We start from the raw sequence: 19,274 nt of genomic DNA, 5'->3' as shown, positions 1-19,274 counted from the left end.
GACTGAATGTCATCTGATTAACAGAAAGTGGATTCTGCTTTCAGAAGAAAAAAATCTTTGCTAATGTTATGTAGTATTTTAGCTTTATAGAGTAGTTTAGTGAAATAGAAAATAACATTGTTTTCAAGTTTACTGTATAAGGCAATATGGACAAACCTAATGGAAATCACAACTGCTGAAGAAAGGAAGGCCATGCATTTATCCTTGATGAAAGGAAGGAAGGAAGGGTCTCTTAAGTTTCAAGTTTGAAAGTGAGAGAAAATGTAGCAAAGGAGAATACTCACCTGAAGGGAAAAGTATAGTGGAAACTGTGAAGCTAACAACAGGGAAAAGATACAGAAGAGGCAGAGAGGGGAAAAGTAAAAGAATGACAAATTTGAGCTAAGAAGCTGGATAGTGAACTGTAACTCTTGATTACAGGCACCTATCCCTATATGGAGTCTCTGCTGTGGGGCTGGTAAACAAAAAGCTGAACGGACAGCTGGGTGCTGTGACACCACAGACCACAGCTTGATTTGGCAGGGCTTGCCAGGCAGAGCCGTAACTCCTGTGGAGCCCTTAGTTGTTTTCTGAGTCATGGACTTTGACGTCAGAATGCAGTAAAGTGGTGGGACCAATGTTTCTTCACTACCTGAAAATTTGCCTTTAGACTGTTACATATATCACATGAAACATAAACTGTTGGTGCCTGTGGGATGTCCTCTGGGCTATTTTGAGGTTTATGAGGACATTTTATTATTCATTCACATGTTTTCTTCAGATGTTAGACTTCAAAGGGAAAAGATGAGGATAGAGCATGGGAAAAAAAAAAAAATGGAAGATAGGAGTAGTAATTTCCGGAGAAGAGTAAATCTTCTTTAACTGAAGTTGTTAGTGTCCAGGAATACTCATAGATGTACTTCCTTCGTGAACAGCTTAATGATACCCTTAGAGGATGATGCACTTCACCTATTTATATGTCTTGTCCTACAAGACTGGATATTCCTTGAACAATGTATATAATTCATGTCATCTTTTCATTACCCAGGTTATTTTAGACTTGATCCAGTATGAAAACATCATTGTAAAGAGAGCGTTGAATTTTGATAAGCCTTTTCTTGAGAAACTGGGTGTTACCTCAGTCCCTTCATGCTATCTGATACATCCAAATGGGTCCCATGGATTAATTAACAGGTAAGTAGTTATCTGTCTGAGGAATATGAGGAGGTTCACTGAAGCTATAAAAACTGTTCATAGATTCCTTTCATACAAAGTAATTTCTTCTATAACCTTTTGCATGTATCTGATGACACTGTGTCCTGGCATGTAATCAATACATTGTACTGACTGAAGCTGTGTGTTCCATTTCTTTGTGTTTGAAAATTCCCTGTCTTGAATGCTCTCTAGCAATTATTAACTAATCTGGTGCTCTTGTTATACAGTTTACTCTTGTGAATGCTTGTAATACACAGGCGTGGAAGTTAAGACTTCATCATTTAGTAGGGAAAACCAGCTGAAATGGTGTGGTGGAATGATAACCCTTATGTTGTTTGACTCCAGTAAGAAGGTTATACTGCTGACAGAACTCAGTTGTGGAGCAGATGAAATAGTGTTTCTGACTGGAAGTAAAAGCTCTAGGCCAGTGTCTCTTGATTGGAGTTTGATATGCTGAGAGCAATGCGCTGGTTGTTCTTAATGAACCATTTAATATTATTACCTGTATTTTTTTAAGAAGAGACCTAATATTACTTTTGCTTACAACTGTTGAGGTTAAAAGTAATCTTTACTTTCTCTGGTTATATGCAGTTTGAAGCCTCTACGGTCTTTCTTTTCTTCGTATTTGAAGTCACTGCCAGGTGTAAGAAAAAAACTTCTTTTGCCACTTCAGCTACCTCTTCAAGAAAAGAGAGAAGAGAGTGCAGAAGTTAAGGTGTGGAAGGAGTTTGATAAGTAAGTGATACCATCAATTTTCAGATCAGAGCTTGATTATTAAAATTTGCTTGCAGTTTTTTTCTTGACACGTGGGAAGCTGTGCTGTAATTTATTATAAAATCCTAATGCAGTTCAAAATTTTACTTCATTCCATCCCAGGTGATGCACCTTGAGTTGAATAGGGTGATCACTACTGAATGATCTTGTCCTGCTTCAATTTCATCCATTTCTCAGTATATTGAGGTAACACTTGTGAATTAGTTCAGTTCCAGTATCAAGGTTGCAGCTTCTTCACGATTTTGAGCAATGTTTCAAGCAATTCAGAGGTGAAATTATCATGGGCTTTCAGTATTTGATTTTTAGCAGCAAGCATCTGCACTGCTAATGTTTTTCTCAAAAAGTATTGTTAAGTACTTGATTGGCTTACAAAAACCAAGGACTTATCACCCATTACCTGAAGTATGTAGATCACTGATGTGAATTGTTGGAAAACTTCAGCAAGTAATCAGTGTCTCAGAAAAAATAAATAGTAAAATAACAAGTTACAACATTTCTGTAGAAAACAAGAATTCCATGTGTGTATAACAGCGAAGCAGTGCCCACTAAAAATGCAAGTACAATAGAAAACACTAAAGTCACTGTAGAAGGCGTTTATTGTACTAAATCTGGTAAGGTTTATCTTCACCCTCATTCCCTCTTTGTCTGTTTGAGAGAAGGATGCAAAGTCTTTGCAGAGAGATAATCCCTCAGCATTTTTAGATGGACAAGATATAGGACTGAGTGCTTTCATTTTATACTTATTTTCCTTTCATGGACACATTAGTGTCATCTTCTTTCAATGACTATTATAAAATATTTTCTATGAAACATTCTGTTATCAAGACAATTGAGCTGCTTTCCAGCAAGACACAATTTTTGTTGTTGTGAATGGCAAGTCCAAGTATCTTCTAAGTAGGATTCTTTGTGGGAATGTCATGCATTCACATGGATCTCTCTTTATTTAAGAAACTTGAAGCAAAATTTTGCTGTTCTTTTAAATTTAAGTGAGTATATTATTAATTAAGGAAATAAATTCAGAGTAAGTCTGTAGTTTGAGTTGTTAAGAATACAGATTATTCTGTATCTTAGTATATTATGTCCTGCATGTTATTTAAGAGGTGGGGCTAGACAGTTTCTTGAATGACTGCTCTTTTAGTTCTGCTTGTTTTTTAGAAATAATAGTGCTGCTGAACTCTTACAAAAAGTGTTTAATTCCACTATGTGAACTTCTGTTTGTTCTGTTACATCGCTCTGTATCAGTGTCTAGAGTTTGCACTTGGAAAGCAGTGAAAGACAGGGTGTTTTACTTGATGTATTTGTACTTTGTAAAGTGTGTTTTGTTGTTATGAAGATATTTGGCTGAGAAGGAGCTCTTGAAGTCTTTTATTTGCTTTATGTGTTTTACTTGTACCTGTCACAAGGCACCTAATTCTGTCTTAAAAGCTAGTGTGATTGAAGTTGACTGTTAAACTTCTGGCAAAGAACCTACAGTAAAACTACTGCATTTGGGAGAGGATTTCTAGATTCAGTCCTTTCCAACATTGACCTTTTCCAGTCTTGTTTGCACTCCTGCACTGTGTATAGTCTCCCTTTTTTCCTAGTGTGTAATTTTTCTATTTGTGGTCAATCCTGAAGAGAAGCTATAATTTCTTTACACTAGCTGTTTCCTTGCTGACAGTGTCAGGGTTATAATTTCATTACAAGGTAAAGCTGACTGGGAGGCAAAAAGTTTAGTCAAATATAAAAGAAATTCTTGTGTGTGGTTATGCTTCATTTGTCTAAACTCTGAAGGAAATGACATAAAATTGCTCTTTCAAGAGAGTACAGTCAGACTCATTGAACTTGACATTCACCATGCTGAGCACCTGCAGCAAGTGCTGTGTCTTCCCATACTGGTGTAGGATATATGGCAATCACTGTGGAGTGGCAAATGTTGAGGTTTTAACGACACCTACTATATATCAATTTTACCTTCATGACTGGTGAGAAAATGAGCGAAAGAAACCTGCCACTTTGGAACATTATATATGTGTGTTTCAGGTCTAAGCTGTACATGGCTGACCTTGAATCAGGATTGCATTACCTGCTCAGGATAGAGCTTGCTACTCACAGGACACTTGAGGGAGCTGAGCTAAAGACCTTCAAGGATTTTGTTACTGTCTCTGCCAAGGTATACACTTCTAGTCTTTGATTATTTGTAAGAATAAAGTGAGTCTAACATAAAATTTATTATGTGACATAAGTCTCTCAAAATGTCTTTCAGAATGTATAAATATATGCTTCCTCACTAGCTTAAAAAATAGTTTTGTGGGTTTCTTTAAATGTTATTTTTGAGTTACTGTATATGCCGTTCTGACATAATTCTGTGGTTGAAATGTATTTTAATTTAATCTTAGAGGACTCGAAATTAAATAAAACTTGAGTAGTCTGCAGCATATTGAACAAACACTGTAAATATAGTCCATTTGTCAGATTTTTAGGACAAGTAGCTATTGTAACTGAGTGGGTTTAAAAAAACCCGTTGTTTTTCATTCTTGACTTTTGGATTTCATTAGTACATACTTGACAAAGGGTGTTCTTTTTAGAGATGTTAGTAACTTCTGGATAAATTTTGAATATAATTGAGGTATTGAATTTAATTAATTCAGGATTTCAAAATAATTGAGGCATGGAATATAATAGAGTATTTAAAAAATAAAGATGTTTATATATTACATTTGAGTGAAGGGACAATACATGTAAAATGTGTTCATAGTAATACATGTAAAATGTAAAACAGTAAAATGTGATATGACTTGAAAAAAAAAATTGAAATAATTTAACTTTATAATGTCAACCTACTGAAACGACCAGTGTCTCTTTATATTTACTTACTGAGCGGATAACACTTTGTTTTATTTTAAAGAAAGTGAATCAGTAGCTGTTTAAGAGAATAATAAGGCCCAAATGAACTATTTCCAAATATCTGGATTTATCTGAAAATCAGACAGACAGTTTCTTGCCCCCCCGCGGCCGTCAGAGGTCAGAAATCTCTAGCTGGCCTCATTTCTTTAAGAAAGTGTGGTGGTAATCTTTCCATCATATTATCCTGAAAACATCCTCTGTTCTTCCTGATGGCTCCTGGCCAGCTGATGTCATGTGCTTCCCTGGCTATTAGTGCAGAAGTGGGGAATGCTCTTTTTTGGTTGCACGCTCGTCTCCAGGCTGCCGTTGTACAAGTGGGTCCTGCTGTTCTTTATTTGCATTCTCTTGTCGTGGTAATTTACAGGTGTTTCCATTAGGAAACTTTTTATACTGTCCTCCTGTGTAACAGCGTTTATAGTGGTTTGAAATCCTAAGTCACAGAAGTCTCTGGATCACTACTTGGGGAATTTTCTTTGTTACAGAATTAGGTTTTTTGTCAGTTAGTTAGTGCAGAAGTCATTGGTTTTTGAATCCTCAATGAGACTGATACCTGCCTGAGATACTAGTGTCTTTTAGATAGTAATGCATGATACCCAGGGGCTCCTACAGGAATAATTGTCGTTCTAATAAGCAGTCAGTAGTTCAGAGGTGGGCTGGGTTTTTTTTACAGACGATTTCAGAGCTGTCTTTGAACCCAAACAATGCCCACAGCCCCTTGTGTTAGGTACAGTACAATTAGCAAAAGGGAGTTCCTGCCCATTAGATTTGCATGGTATCAAGTAAGCAGTCTGTGAATTAGAGATATTATTGATAGTTGGATGATGACTGCAGAATGACTAGCATATGTATAGCACGTTCTGTCATAAATTGCTTTATGTATTTAATGTAGGAGATGCAGGGACTTTATTTACCCATCTGTTGAAATACTGCTCCCTCTGGAAGGGTACTGAGAAGATGGTATGCATACTCTACTTAATTCTGTAATAATTACAACCATCACTAAAGCAAAATACCATTTCTAGTGTAAAATAACGGCATGACCTCTGATTTACAGTTCCTCACACTCACCTGCCAAACTCTGACTTCTTTAAGCTGCAAGTTAAGGAAGTCACTACTTCCAAATCACTTTGGAAATCACTATTACACATATGAAAAGGAAAATGCTCTTCTAGATAAGCAACATTATCTACATTTGCAGAAATCTGAACAGATATTTTGCAAGAACTAATTTTTGGGATTAATATTCTAAGAGCGAGAAGGATTTCAGCCTCTCTGATTCACTTAGGTCTTATGCTTTTTTCTGAGCTATACACTGAGCTGAATTACCTTAGAGAGAAACTCTATGTAATCTGTCCAAAATTGTTCTGTAGCATTTCTGCCTGCTGTTGAGTAGCTTTGTTTTACTGGTTAACATTTTGTGCATGCAACTTTTAAAATTTTGTTAGCAAAAGTTAGTGTGAGATGGCTTTTTATCAAAAGCAGAACAAGTAATAAATTTGCTCATAACAAAAGAAAATGTGAAGCATTTTAAAGACAGGAAAAACACATTTAGATAAAGATGAAAGTGTCTTGCTGCTAATGAGATTTGTGCTTTAAAATATGGGTATTTTCTTCTGTTTTTTTTTTTCCTCAGCTTTTTCCTGGCCGTCAGCCTGTGGTAAAGTTGTTAGAAACCTTGCAAGAGTGGCTGGTGAGCCTTCCATTAGACAAAATCCCTTATGATGCTATCCTAGATCTGGTCAACAACAAAATGCGGGTAAGCTGTTACCAGTTCCAGCATAAAATAGGGCATTAATAAAGGATAAGATTCTCTATAAATCTAAGACATCAGTCACTGATGGTCCCTCAGTCATAATGGAGTTATAAGAAGGTTAAAATGAAAACAAACTGAAATCATTACCAGGAAAAAAAATCCACATGAAGGAATTGAAATTAGAGAATTGAAACACACAATCCTGTCTCAGTTTTGTAATGAGCAAGCAGTCGTTAACACATACACGTTCCCTAACGTCAGCTTCAAATGGCGCCAGATTCCCAGTGGATATTTTTGAGTTGCCTTTGCTTGCTATGCCTGCTGTCAGCAGGATTCGCTTGGAAAGTCAGAGTTTAAGTGGTGGGAAATTTACCCACTGAAATGAGAATTATTCCTGAAGAGTTTCCCCAAAATACTTTAATTTCCTGGCACAGTAAAGGCCTTGCTAGGAATCCCATCTCCCTTTGGTAATTGCAAAGCCCTGTGCTAGGGCCATCTGTGTACAGTAGTTAACATGAGTCTTTCTTCCCATGAAACAGGATTGCTGTCTGAAATTTGGAAACCTCCTGTGTGTTTTAGGAAGCAGAGAGATAAATCTCAGAAACTAAAATCTTGTACTGGGTTTTAGGTATAATGAATAAGCAGTGGTTTTGTTTTAAGAAGAAATAATAAAGAGTTCTACATCTTACCCTGTTAAAACTTTACCACTGTAATTCACATGGATCTTACTGAGTAATATGGAATTTTTAATGTGTCCAGGGAAACTGTAGCTCTGTCAGAGTTTCCAGTGGTATTTGTGTGTGCGTGTGTGTGTATTGTGTTCATACTGTGCTTAAAAAAAACTTTACAAGTGAAGCTACTTAATGTCAGACTAATGAGGCGTTTGCGATGTGCATTTTAGTGGGCTTGACATCAGTGACTGTACACGGTATGTCATGTAATATTTTTGCAAGAGGGATGAGTTTTATATTGGTGCATCAGAGTATCTCAGACTTAAGGATCGTTAGAAGATTAAAATCTGTTTGGCTGAAGCATGAATTCATTAGCAACAAGTGCAGAGAGAGTCATGTACTATTCCTTATCCTTGGATCACCTCGATTTCGAGGTAGATCAACTGTGACTGCTGTTATGTTCAACAGTGAATTTAAGTCCCAGAGGTGCATATATCTTAAATACACATTTTTTTTCAGATTTCTGGGATATTTCTCACTAAGAAAGTTCAGTGGGTTGGATGTCAAGGCAGCAGACCAGAGCTCAGAGGTTATACCTGTTCCCTTTGGAAGCTGTTTCATACCCTCACTGTTCAAGCTGCACTGCAACCAAAAGCTTTGATAAATACAGGTAAGCAGCAGTTATGTGAGACCCTTGAAGGATGAGACAAATATGTGCAGCAGTTCTGCTATGTAACAGAAAAAGTAATGGATTAGAGCAATTTTTTTGCACGTGTAAATACACAACTAATACATTAGTGGAAGACAGTGGCTTTCAGGTTTGTACCAGCAGAGGTCAGAGCATAGCTTCGCTGCCGTGGGAAGGCTTTGAGAGAGAGCACGTCAGTTTGTCCTTGCTTAGAAATGTGATAAATAAAGTATGTGGCCCTAAAGATGTGATCAATAAAGCAAAAAAAGGAGATAATTTCAAACAAAGGCATTTTGAACTACTTGAAAAGGGATGAAGATTGTTCGGGTTACTTGAGGTTACACTGTTAATTTAATTTGAGAAGAATGAGATTTAAGTAGACAGTTTAGTAGCCGTAAAAGATGTACAACCATTAGCCAATCCTGTCATTTTATTTCTTAAATACCGAATGTTGTGACTGTTTTTTTCAGCTGAACGTAGCTAGTGTCTGTTAATCTGTGCAGTGATACACTATTTACAAGCACTCTGTCAAATTGCTTAATTTTAGACTCGCAGCATCTCGTGAAGCAGAGTGTTCATATTCTGGTGAAAATTCTATTTAAGAATTGTGCTGGATATATAATCTGTTTTCCTTGCACAATGGAAATAAATTACTAATGCTAAAATACTGGCCTTTGTATGTTTTTATTCTTGCCAGGACAGTGCTTTGTTTGGTTATAGTTCTATTTAGTTTTCATTTAAAGCCTTTAAAATTCCAAGGAATATAAGAATGTGAGATGGACTGTTACTGGATCATAAAACTCAGAAAATTGCAATTTGTCAGTTGCTGATTGTATGTTAAAAAAAGTGTATATTATTTCAAATTATGGATACATACATTCATCCAGCATTGCTTCCAATCATGGTGAAAATCTCTCAATTCTTGTTTCTCTCTTAATTTTGTCTTTTGTTTGTTATTCAGTAGGCTGAGTACTGTGCTCTGCCTGGTGAGTTTGGGGTTTTTGTGCTGGATGATATATTAGCTGTTCAACAGGATCATGCATAAGTTAAATTTCCCCTTTTGTCCCAATTGCCAAAAGTGTTCTGACTAAATGTAAGCATATTCTTAATATCTAACTGTACAAAATTGCATCTTCAATTGCTCCCATGTTTCAAGCGTGAGCTCTAGTCAGTCTGAAGTTAAAAATACATTGTAGAACCTGAAAACTCTTTGGCACACTTAACCATTGATTTAAATCGGGCCAGATATGTGATGATCACTTCTTACGGCGAAAGAATTGGGTCAGTCTGAGACTGTCGGATTATGTCTTGGGAGGTTTTCCTCTCCTTATTGCTTGTTTAAATCCCATCTACTAAAAAGCATGATGTACTCCCTAATCCTTCCCACCACAGGTAGGGTTTTATGGTTCTTGTCCACTTTAAAGATTAGGGTTACCCTGAATTGCAGTAGTTTGGGAGGAAAGAGAAAAGGAGGATTACACGATGATACATGGCAGATGTTAATAGAAGATTCATCTCTGGGCTGATAAAAGAAAAACAAACAAAATGAGCCATTTTGCAATTGTTTGTTTTCTTTTTAAAGCAGCTGTATTTTTCTTGATAGCTTCCTCTACTTGGAGTCAGGCAGTCAGTGTGAACTTGCTGTGGCTTTTTTGATAGAATGTTTTTATTGGTTTCTACTTGACACCTTTGAATGTTGAAGGGTGTCATTTGAACCTGCAGTGGGATCAGAGGAAGGGAATCCAAAGGAACTCCGAACAGAACCGCTCGCATCCCAAGATGTGTAAAATCATTGTAGAAACCTAGTCCTGAGCATGCTTAATTCTATGAAATGTGGTTTTAGGTAAAAGGATCTATTGGTGTGAATAAGGCAGGCTTGTGGATTTTATAAAAAAATTATCTGGACTATTTTTAATCGGTTGCTGAATTTGAAAGACCTCCCCACAAAATGAATTTTCAAGAGCGTAACGTTACACAGGAGAACAGATATAATTAAATTTGTGTATGAATCTCTGTTCCTCCACAAAAAGGTTATTTGCTAATTGTTACTTTTGTTGCATTTGTTGTTGTTTTTTTAAAATATATCTTTTAGTACACATGGTAAAACTGCTTTGCCTGAAATTTATTTCAACTTTCCAAAATTATTTTTTAGCCTTTCTTTTAATACTGTAATTTAATCTGCTTTAATCTCATATCTTTTATTTATACATGCCTATTCAATCACAGATATTGAATGTCTGAGTAGAGATTGTTTGCTTTTTATTATTTCTTTTTGGCTTTAAAGACTTTTTTTTTTTTTTGCTGCCGTGTTTAAGAATATAATGTTGTTCTTTCTAAATAGGTGTTTATGGCAGTCTTCATGTTTTTCTTAGATGCAGAACAGATAAGTACTCTGATAGTTTTGAATAGGCTTTGTGGAGGATTTTTTTTTTTCCCCAAAAAACCAGTGCATGTACAGAGGGCATATGTGCTACCAAACTGTTTGATATTCACTATCAGAATAGGATGGGGAGCAAAGCACCGTAATCCTACAGAACCTACAAAACCTGTATTGTAAATTACTCGTAGCAGAGATGTTCAACTGCAGGAGTCGGTAATTTGATCAATCTGCATCATAAAATGTGTTTCATGTGACAAGTGTGTGTTTGTGGTAACATATAGTTCGTTTGTAAGTACATTTTGGCATAATTTACTAGGTCAATTAAGCATGAATCAGAATATCTGTGGGACAGAGATGAAACCGTTAGGATTTTAATGAATTACATCAGGTTTTCAAGCCACTGATAGATGTAGGGATAGATGTCACAGTAGTGGCCCAGGACAGAGTTCTCAATCTGTAAAGATCTTAGCTTACTTCTGAATAAAATAACGATTTTTTGCAGTATCTTTAGTGTAAAAGTGTGAATTATAGAAATACTAATGTGTTTGCATTTATTTTAGGAGGAATTCCTGGGTTACTTTTGAAAGTTCAAATGTTGCTAAGTAGCTATTTTGTGTCTACGTTTATTGCCTGCCAAAAAAGCCATGGCATTAATAACTGTAATGAGATTCTGGCGTCCTGTAATACCTGGGAGTTACGGAGTAACAACCAGACATCACAGGCTTTGTGAAATACTTGTCAGAGGGTTTTTGACTCTTGGATTTTCAGTAGCAAGGTCACGTAACTTTAGTGCTTGAGCCTGAATGTAATGATGAATGCATAACATAAATATTAATTTAGTTATTGGGGAAGATATTGGAGGAAGTCTGTGCTTCCAGAAGAATTGTGTGAAATACAGACAGCATGGACCTGGCATGTTTTAACACTTTCAAAATGTACACGTAATAGGCTTCTGAAAAAAAAAATATTTAATGTCTGATTTTCATTTAGCTGAGTTTCTTCTCCCCTCAAATTATAAGATATTCTTTGAAAGGAGAAATTTCACTGTAAAGAACACTTGACCTTTAACTCTTATTTTAATGTGTTGTTCAGGGAAACTTTGCACACAATTGTATACACTAAATACATTAGTATATATTGCAATAAATAGCTACTTTGCATTTTTAGTAACACTATCACTCACCTAGCATTTTTTTGAACCTTGGTGTGTTAGAAATAATTCCCTTGTAGTCTGATATTCCAGACAACCTTTCAAAATGGTATGTTTTGAAACTTACTGTTTGAGATCACTTTAAACTCTAAATTAGAAAGCAAATTATTTGGCAATGAATAAATAAAAGTTTCACCTCAACTACTTAGTGACAATATTAAATATGTGTTTCGTTGGGGAGAGTTATTTCTTCCAAGAGCTGTGTGCTGCTTTTAATCCCTCCGATATCTTTGGGACTTTCTGAGGTGTAGGTTCTGTGTGATGGCGAGTGTGCTATGGGCATCTTTAAATTATAGAAGTGCCTAGTTTCTCATCTCAAAAGTGGGGGTGTAAATTTGCACAGAGCAAGGAGAAAGCAACGTTTCCTTTTGTTTTCTCACGGTTCACTTTTATGTATGTGGAAGTGTGTATGTTGAAGCTGTGTTTGTCCAGATGGTGCTAAATGCATCTATCATCTGTCTTCCTAGGTCTTGAGGACAATCCCCAAATAGTACTTCAGGTCATGCGGAGATACATTCACCACTTTTTTGGCTGCAAAGCCTGTGCTCAGCATTTTGAAGAAATGGCTAAAGAGTCCATGGATTCCGTTAAAACCTTCGACAAGGCTGTTCTCTGGCTCTGGGAGAAACACAACGTCGTGAATAACAGGCTGGCAGGTACGGAAGACCTGGCTTAGGGAAACCCACCGCAGGGAGCTGTGTCTGAAAGACAAGGCGATGGCTTTTCATACAACATGGTTTGTATTTGAACAGAGACATGCAAATCAGGCTCTGTAACATGAGTTTAAAACCATAGTAACTGGTGTTCCAGCTTGACATTCCTTTATTAAATACTGACTTCGAAAGACTAGCTCCACATTTACGCTGGCCTACAAGAAGGGGAACTTGTGTATACAGCAAAACCTAGAGCATCCCAATCAACTAGAACTCTAAGGACCAGCGTGCTAACCTTTGCATGAGTGAGAAACACACGCTTGAGATACACTATCCTCCAGTACCACAGTTACCTTTTATGCTATATAATGAAAAAACTTCATATTCTCAAATATACTGTTTCTTCTGAGGTTTCACCTGTTGCTTGATGAGAGGATCTTTCTGGGGTACAAATCAAAGCCTTTTCAAAAAGGAGCAGTACGGTTCAGCTACTTATCAGTGGATAAAAATTAATTAAATTTCTTTCTGTAACAGTTTAAATAGATGTTAAAACCTGTCTTCGTTTTGTTCTGGAGAGATGCTGTATAGAAAATGATGATAATTGAACAGGAGACTTTCTCAGGATAAAAGACCCTAAACTATTAGCAGATCGGCAAGTGAATAAAATAAAATTAACGTGTGAAGAAAATCGGTTCCCCTGCTAGATTGCTATGTTTTCAGTTAGACTAAAAGTACCATTAAAATACTGGTTGTATTTATTCCATTCTGTTATGGGGATATCAAGTAACTAAAGCACTAAAGAAAATTGGTTTCTCTTTGCACTTAATCCCTGTCTGCTGTTATGGATCTATGTAATGTAGCATCAGGTACAATTTAAATATGCTATATTGTGTTTATATTATGCTTATGCTGAATTCACAAGATTTATGAAGTATTAAATATTATTGTGAGCATAGACAGTTTGTCTCCTTTCTCCAAGGAGAAAAAGTAAATGATGAGATATTAAATAAAAGCATCCCCTAATGTTTGTTACTATTGCTAGGTTGAACGCAGAAGGAAAGTTGTCGTGTTAACCTGAAGTTGCTAAGTAGTGGAGCAATATACTTATTTAGAACATTAAGTTATTGGAAAACTTGCATGGATATTGATTTAGATGATGCAACAGCTGGCTAAAATACCATTCTAGTAAGAAGTATAAACATGCTGGAATAAATAATAATATTGAATTATGCTTCTTAAGTTTACTAAAATTTCTCTTTGAGACAGTGACTTATTTTAATTCTTAAAAGCTGCATCTGTATTTCTGGTAATACATATAGCTTTTAATGAGAAATAATCTTTGTCTGGTCAATGAAAACACCTTGGCACAGCCTTCAAGTGTGGGTCACGAGACTGTGGTCTGTGGCCTTGCCCTATTTAATTCTTTCCTGTTGCTTTAGAATGTACAGAATGTATAGTGTTCTTTCCTTTGGCAGGAAAACAAGTACAGCGAGTTTTCTATTTGTAATCTTACCATAAGATGTTTTGTTTCTACTTTCTCTACTGAAACAAATTGATTACTGAGTGGTCTTTATTTAAATATGTCTGAAATGCAAACTTGCTCCCTTACTTGTAAATATCGAAGAGACAAATATTTTTAAGCATCTGTTGAATCCCTAAACAATATTTTTCTCAAAATCATGGGGAAGTTTCCTGCCTTTAAAAAGGATAAAAAGAATAAAATCAGAATCTGTATTTGTTTCTGAAATAAGTGTTAGTGTACTAATAACAGTCAGATAAATAAATTGGCTTTTTTACCAGGTAGAGAATTTTGGCCTAACAATGATCTCCATACACATTTTTAAATGCTCATTTTTTAGAGCAAAGTGCAACACTAGCTACAGTGTGCAGCTCTTTGGCGTCACGACAGAAGGGTGGCCAGAGCTGTGAGCAACTGGAATGGTAAAACCGGATCTAGTTCAAGACAGCGGTTTATGTTTAAATGCTAAAAAGAATGCTGAAAAATACATCTGAAATATGAGAATGGTTTTTAAAGTACTGAGAATAGTTTGCTGTAGTAATAATGCAAGCTATGAAACAGCAAGTTAAGGATGGAATGGTTCAGAGTAGAGAAACATGAAAATATCTGCAAGCCTTTGGCCTTGAAACTGCTTGCTGCAAACCAAGCTTCAGGATTAGAGAGTATTGAGTGCAAAAGAGCAGTTTGTTTTGAACCATAATTCAAGTTAACCCCTGAAAGGCCCAGATGGTGATGTTTTCATGCCTTCTGAAACCATAGCAATTGTAGTATCTTCTTGTCTTAGAATTTGAATGCTACAGCTTTTACTGAGAGAAAAGGAAAATAATTATGATTTACTGTTTGTATTTTGAAAGGGGAAGCAATACTGGAACATAATTGATGCATCCATGAGGAAACCGATGAATTTCCAAATGTGTTCATGATTGTCTTCAGTTTCATACAAACATTATTGTGCTGTGGGCTTTTTTACTGACCTCCCTATTTATAAATGGAAAATGCTCTCTGCAGTTTCCAGTGAAACATCTGAGGCTTCAGCTTTCCTAGTTCATTCACTTCCGATATTTTATTTTTTTTTCCTCTTCCCAGGTGATTTGACTGAAGATCCAAAATTTCCCAAAGTTCAGTGGCCAACTCCAGACATTTGTCCTACATGTCATGAAGAAATTAAAGGATTACACAGCTGGAATGAAGCCCAAGTTCTACAGTTCATGAAGTATCACTATAACAGTGAAAATATTCTATATAAATACACTGCAAGCCAGACTGACTCCAGTGAAACTGAACAGGGAGGTACAAGGGAGGTGAAAGACAGAAGCATACTGAAGAAACCAAGTGGAAACAGAGAAAATCAGATCCAGGATAAAGAAAACGTAGTAGATTCTGAATCGAAGGCGTTAGATAAGCTCATAGCAAATCATGGACCTGTCAAAGATAGCAGTAAAAGCGCAGCTGGATCAGCTAACCTTAAAGAGACGAAGCAGGCTGTGTCTTTCTTAGGGATTGGATTTTCAAACATCGACATGAGTCTGTGTGTCATACTGTATGTAGCGTCATCCTTATTTTTAATGATCATGTACTTTTTTTTCCGAATGAGATCTAAACGGTGGAAAGTGAAGTATTATCGTTCATCTGTATAGAAGTTTAAATTGGAAACAAAGATTTCATCGTATGTGGCTGTTCAGTACTAGATACGGCTTTAATATTTATGATCAGGGATTTTATATACAGTATTCCTTGTTTAAAACCCCTTTCTTCCCAGGTCATTTCACAAGTGTTCTAGCTTAATATACGGAGCTCGCTGTAAGAACCCTAATCTTTAACTGAGGCACATAGTGCTATCACAAAATGTCCACTGAAGTAAGCATCGCATTTTTCAGTTAAGATTTTTTTCTGTGACTTACCACCTACATCCTTTACTCATTTTCAGAGTAAACATTACATTATGCAATCAGCTGTGCCTGGTTTTAGAAGGAAATTGGATAGTGTTTTGTGTACTTCAAGACAGGTTGTTTTGGTTTTTTTTTTAATTTATCCAGAGATGGTTTTGCCTACCAGAATACTGAACAGTTATGCTGTTACTTTGACTGCTTCATTTGGAGAAGCAAGAATTCTGACTTTTTTTTTGTTTTTTCAAGAAACAAGAGTTCTATTCTGATTAAATCAATTCTAAGCCTATGTGACTTTCTCCAATGTTATTTACATTCCATATTTAAAGTAGAAAGCGTTACGTGTTCAAGTCTTCCATTCTCCCGTGCGTTCCAGCCAAGGATGTGTCTCTGCTAGGGTCAGGGTTTGGGGGCAGTTTGTATCTCAGTAAGCAGCCTGATTCTGATTGCTAATGCTGTCATCTGTTTTACTGGAGTTTAGGTGTAAGCAAGGACGTACTCAGACCCAGTGTTTTACTTGTTCCTCTATTGGATGTGTTGATGGAGCGTTAGATAACTCTCCTCGCTCATTTATAAACCAGAAAAGTAGCTGAGTAATTTTTGTGTTATCCAGGTGGAAGCCAATTCTGATGAACTCCAGTAAAGGGAAACAGTGTTTTTAGTGAAGGACAATGAGATTCGTTCGCATCAATGTGCCAGGAAAAATGTACAGATCTGGAAATACTGAGTTTCTTATGATGTTGGATAACTCTTTTAACGATAGAGTAACTTCTCTTCCTGTGAGGTGGCATAAACACTTCATTTGGTATTTCCAGTTCTGAACTCACAGGGAGTATCACCTGGTAGCTGTGAAGTTCTCTGTACAGTACTTAAAAGAACAGCTCTTTTCTCTCACCTTTCTGTGGGGAGTGCTCCTCTTGTTTGGGTCAAGAGGAGTTTAACTAATAGCAAAGTCCAAGAGCTGCTCCATCTGGGATGCAGCAGCAGTTGGGAATATGGCATTTGCCTTCACAGGTCTCTCTGGCTGTTTGGAGTCCTGGCTGGCAGCAATTAGAAGAAACCATGAAAACAATTACAAAATTATCATTTGGAATAGGAGTTCTTTTCTGATCCTAGCTGGGGGGGGGGATAATTCACGTCCTGGATAGTGAAGTTTATAATCCTATCCAATGTAATTGAGCATGTTCTAGTTATCCATTACCTAATCTTTAGTTAATCCTAATAGGTTTTGGCCTCAATGTTTTCTTGAGGCAGTGAGTTCTACAGATTAATTATGTTATATAAAAAAGCTTTTCCTTTAAATTCTACATTTGCAAATTTTAATTTAATTGAATGTTTGCTAGCTCTTCTGTTACGTGAGAAGGAATAGATAGTCCCTGGCCAATGCATTGGATTTATACTGTTAGTGTGTCCTCCTCTTATTTCCATCGTAAGCCCTAGCATAAAAAGTTCAAAGCCTAGCAACAAAGATGATCTAAAAGTTCAAAGCCTAGCAACAAAGATGATCTAAAAGCACAAAAACTCAACAGGGATATTTTTTCATAATCAAATCTTGTTTGTTCACAAAACTGAACATTCCCAACACCAGTTTCTGCAGCTTCCATTTGGAATAAAAAAAAATTAGCTTCAAAGATTTACTGTCCCTTGGTCCTTTAGTTTATCACAATAACATACAAAGTAATAAGCTTCTGTGGTTATTGTAAAAGTGTCAGAGGAAAAAAAATTCCATTCACATGACACTGTTGGTCTGATGTACATAGAGACATGTTTTCTGTGGGGTTTTTCAGCCATCTTCGCTCTTTATTGTATCTGCTCGATGGCTCTTGCTCCAATCTGGGACACTTGTCTCCATGATCTCTCCATGAAGCAGGAGGCCAGCTCCTGCCTTCTGCCACGCACAGCCTCTGTGGAGCTGAGAGCTGCTGGGACCTGCTGCCTCTGCTCTGACGGGGAAACCTCTGTCTGTAGTTTTGAGGTTATGCAACATTCAGTCTGTGCTTTTTTAAGGACCCTCCCTGTTCAAGAGTTCTGGCACAAGGAGCCATCATGGGTCTCTTTTCTTTAGGAATTTCTGAAAGTCCCTGTAATTATCTTTATAGCATCTGGGCTTGAATATTAAAACAACTTGTAAACAACTAGAAAGATAGAGAACCTGGGGTGGAAGGTGCTCCAGGTTGGCTCATCAGTGCCATGTGCTTTTTGCTGGAATCCAGTGAGGAGTCCCAGGAGGAGGCTCGTTAAGAGGAAAGCCTAGAGTTTATCAGCCAAGAAGCAAGGACATTCAGCTTCTGAAAAGAAAAGAAAAAAAAAGGAAAAGAAAAAGAAAACTCAAACAACAAAAAGCCAAAACTGCAGCATAACAAGTACTGGATCTGGAAAATATGGGGCTGGTTTCTGTGGGACTGTTAAATTTCCTACTGTCAGTATTGTCACACATTTTGAAGTTGAAAATCAGCCATTACTGCTGCTGTTTAGAACTCTACCAAATGTGTAGACCAGAGTTTGTTCACTTTGACTCATTCTGCTTCTTTTCATCTGTGTATGAAAACAAAAGGCTTTGCAGGTTTGTAGGGGTGGTTTTGCCACTAAAACAGCGGCAAATGTGGTTTTGGAATGTGGGGCGTTTTGCCACGCAAGGTTAATTTTCATGTTGCTGTGACTGTGCTGGAAACATGACAAAATGAACCAATACCCAAACCTCCAGTGGGTTTGGGGTTTATTTTTGTTATTTCTTAAGCGTGTAAACACATGAGGTGAGGATGTTGGTTATCTGTGGTGGTGCTCTAGCTCTGCTGCCAGCTCACTGGCCAAGGCTCTCACTTTAATTGCTGGTAGAGGCCTCATCGGGAAAAATTTTCTTGACTTTGAATCCAGTCGTGTAAATCTTGGTTTATTTGTTCTTATTTTCTATCTTTATAATAAAAAATTATATTAGTTTGTGTACTCTGACTGTCCAGATACGTTACGTCTGCTGGGGAATGCCTGATGCTGCTTTGCTGTGGTGCATTCTCAGTGAGTGAGTTACAAAAAGGTGTTTCCGTTTAAAAATTGCCTCAAACCACCATCTCCTCAGTCCTGGAGGTTTTATTTGAATATTGTCTTGTACTACAGAAGTTTCTGCAATGCCACGTTAATTTGTTGATCGTACCACACCGGTGGCAGTCATTTCCAAGAAAGATTTCTTGGTCCTTTGTAATTCACGAGCCTTCTTTGTTCTTTGGATGTTTTTAAAGAGGAAATATTAAACCTGCGTAGAAAATAAAAGGTGTACCGTGGAACGTGCCAGGGGAAAAGCTGCAAGTGCTAAAGAAGTTATTGCTCAGAACTCTTAATTTCTAATTTCCAGCAGTGTATCCATCCCACTATTCCTGGATGGGAACTGCCATCGTAACAAAAGGTCCCAGGTGCATCGTCCAGGTCTGTGCATTGCATATGAGGTGTTGAAAATAGTGAATAGAACAGTTCTGTAATTTAAATGCTTTATTTATTTTAATTCAATAACTTGACATTTTCAAGTCTATTCTGTTTTGTTCGGTTTGGTTTTTTTTTTTTACTCAGTTTCATACCTCTCTAGGGAGGAAAAGTGACCGTTTTGTACTAAATTGTAAAATAATGTGCTAGTTTAAAATAAATTGCAAACATTTGGGCAAAGCCTTGCGT

At 36.8% G+C, this 19,274-nt stretch overlaps 1 protein-coding gene across 1 annotated transcript in view; it reads left to right on the top strand.

The window, feature by feature from the left end:
* The window catches only part of QSOX2 (quiescin sulfhydryl oxidase 2), a 20,555-nt gene extending 5,190 nt beyond the window's left edge, over positions 1 to 15,365 (top strand). Inside the window, exons 6-12 of the mRNA XM_029084054.1 lie at positions 1,028 to 1,173; positions 1,786 to 1,929; positions 3,991 to 4,120; positions 6,488 to 6,610; positions 7,798 to 7,948; positions 12,024 to 12,212; positions 14,815 to 15,365. Of these exons, the coding sequence (XP_028939887.1) occupies positions 1,028 to 1,173; positions 1,786 to 1,929; positions 3,991 to 4,120; positions 6,488 to 6,610; positions 7,798 to 7,948; positions 12,024 to 12,212; positions 14,815 to 15,365 (1,434 nt within the window). The remainder of the gene's footprint in view (positions 1 to 1,027; positions 1,174 to 1,785; positions 1,930 to 3,990; positions 4,121 to 6,487; positions 6,611 to 7,797; positions 7,949 to 12,023; positions 12,213 to 14,814) is intronic.
* The last annotated feature ends 3,909 nt before the right edge of the window (positions 15,366 to 19,274 follow it).

Source organism: Antrostomus carolinensis, unplaced genomic scaffold, assembly GCF_000700745.2.
Source record: "Antrostomus carolinensis isolate BGI_N321 unplaced genomic scaffold, ASM70074v2 scaffold25173, whole genome shotgun sequence".
In the NCBI taxonomy this organism is placed as follows: domain Eukaryota; kingdom Metazoa; phylum Chordata; class Aves; order Caprimulgiformes; family Caprimulgidae; genus Antrostomus; species Antrostomus carolinensis.
Note: the sequence above shows the minus strand (reverse complement) of the source record. Positions and strands in the feature narration are given on the sequence as shown.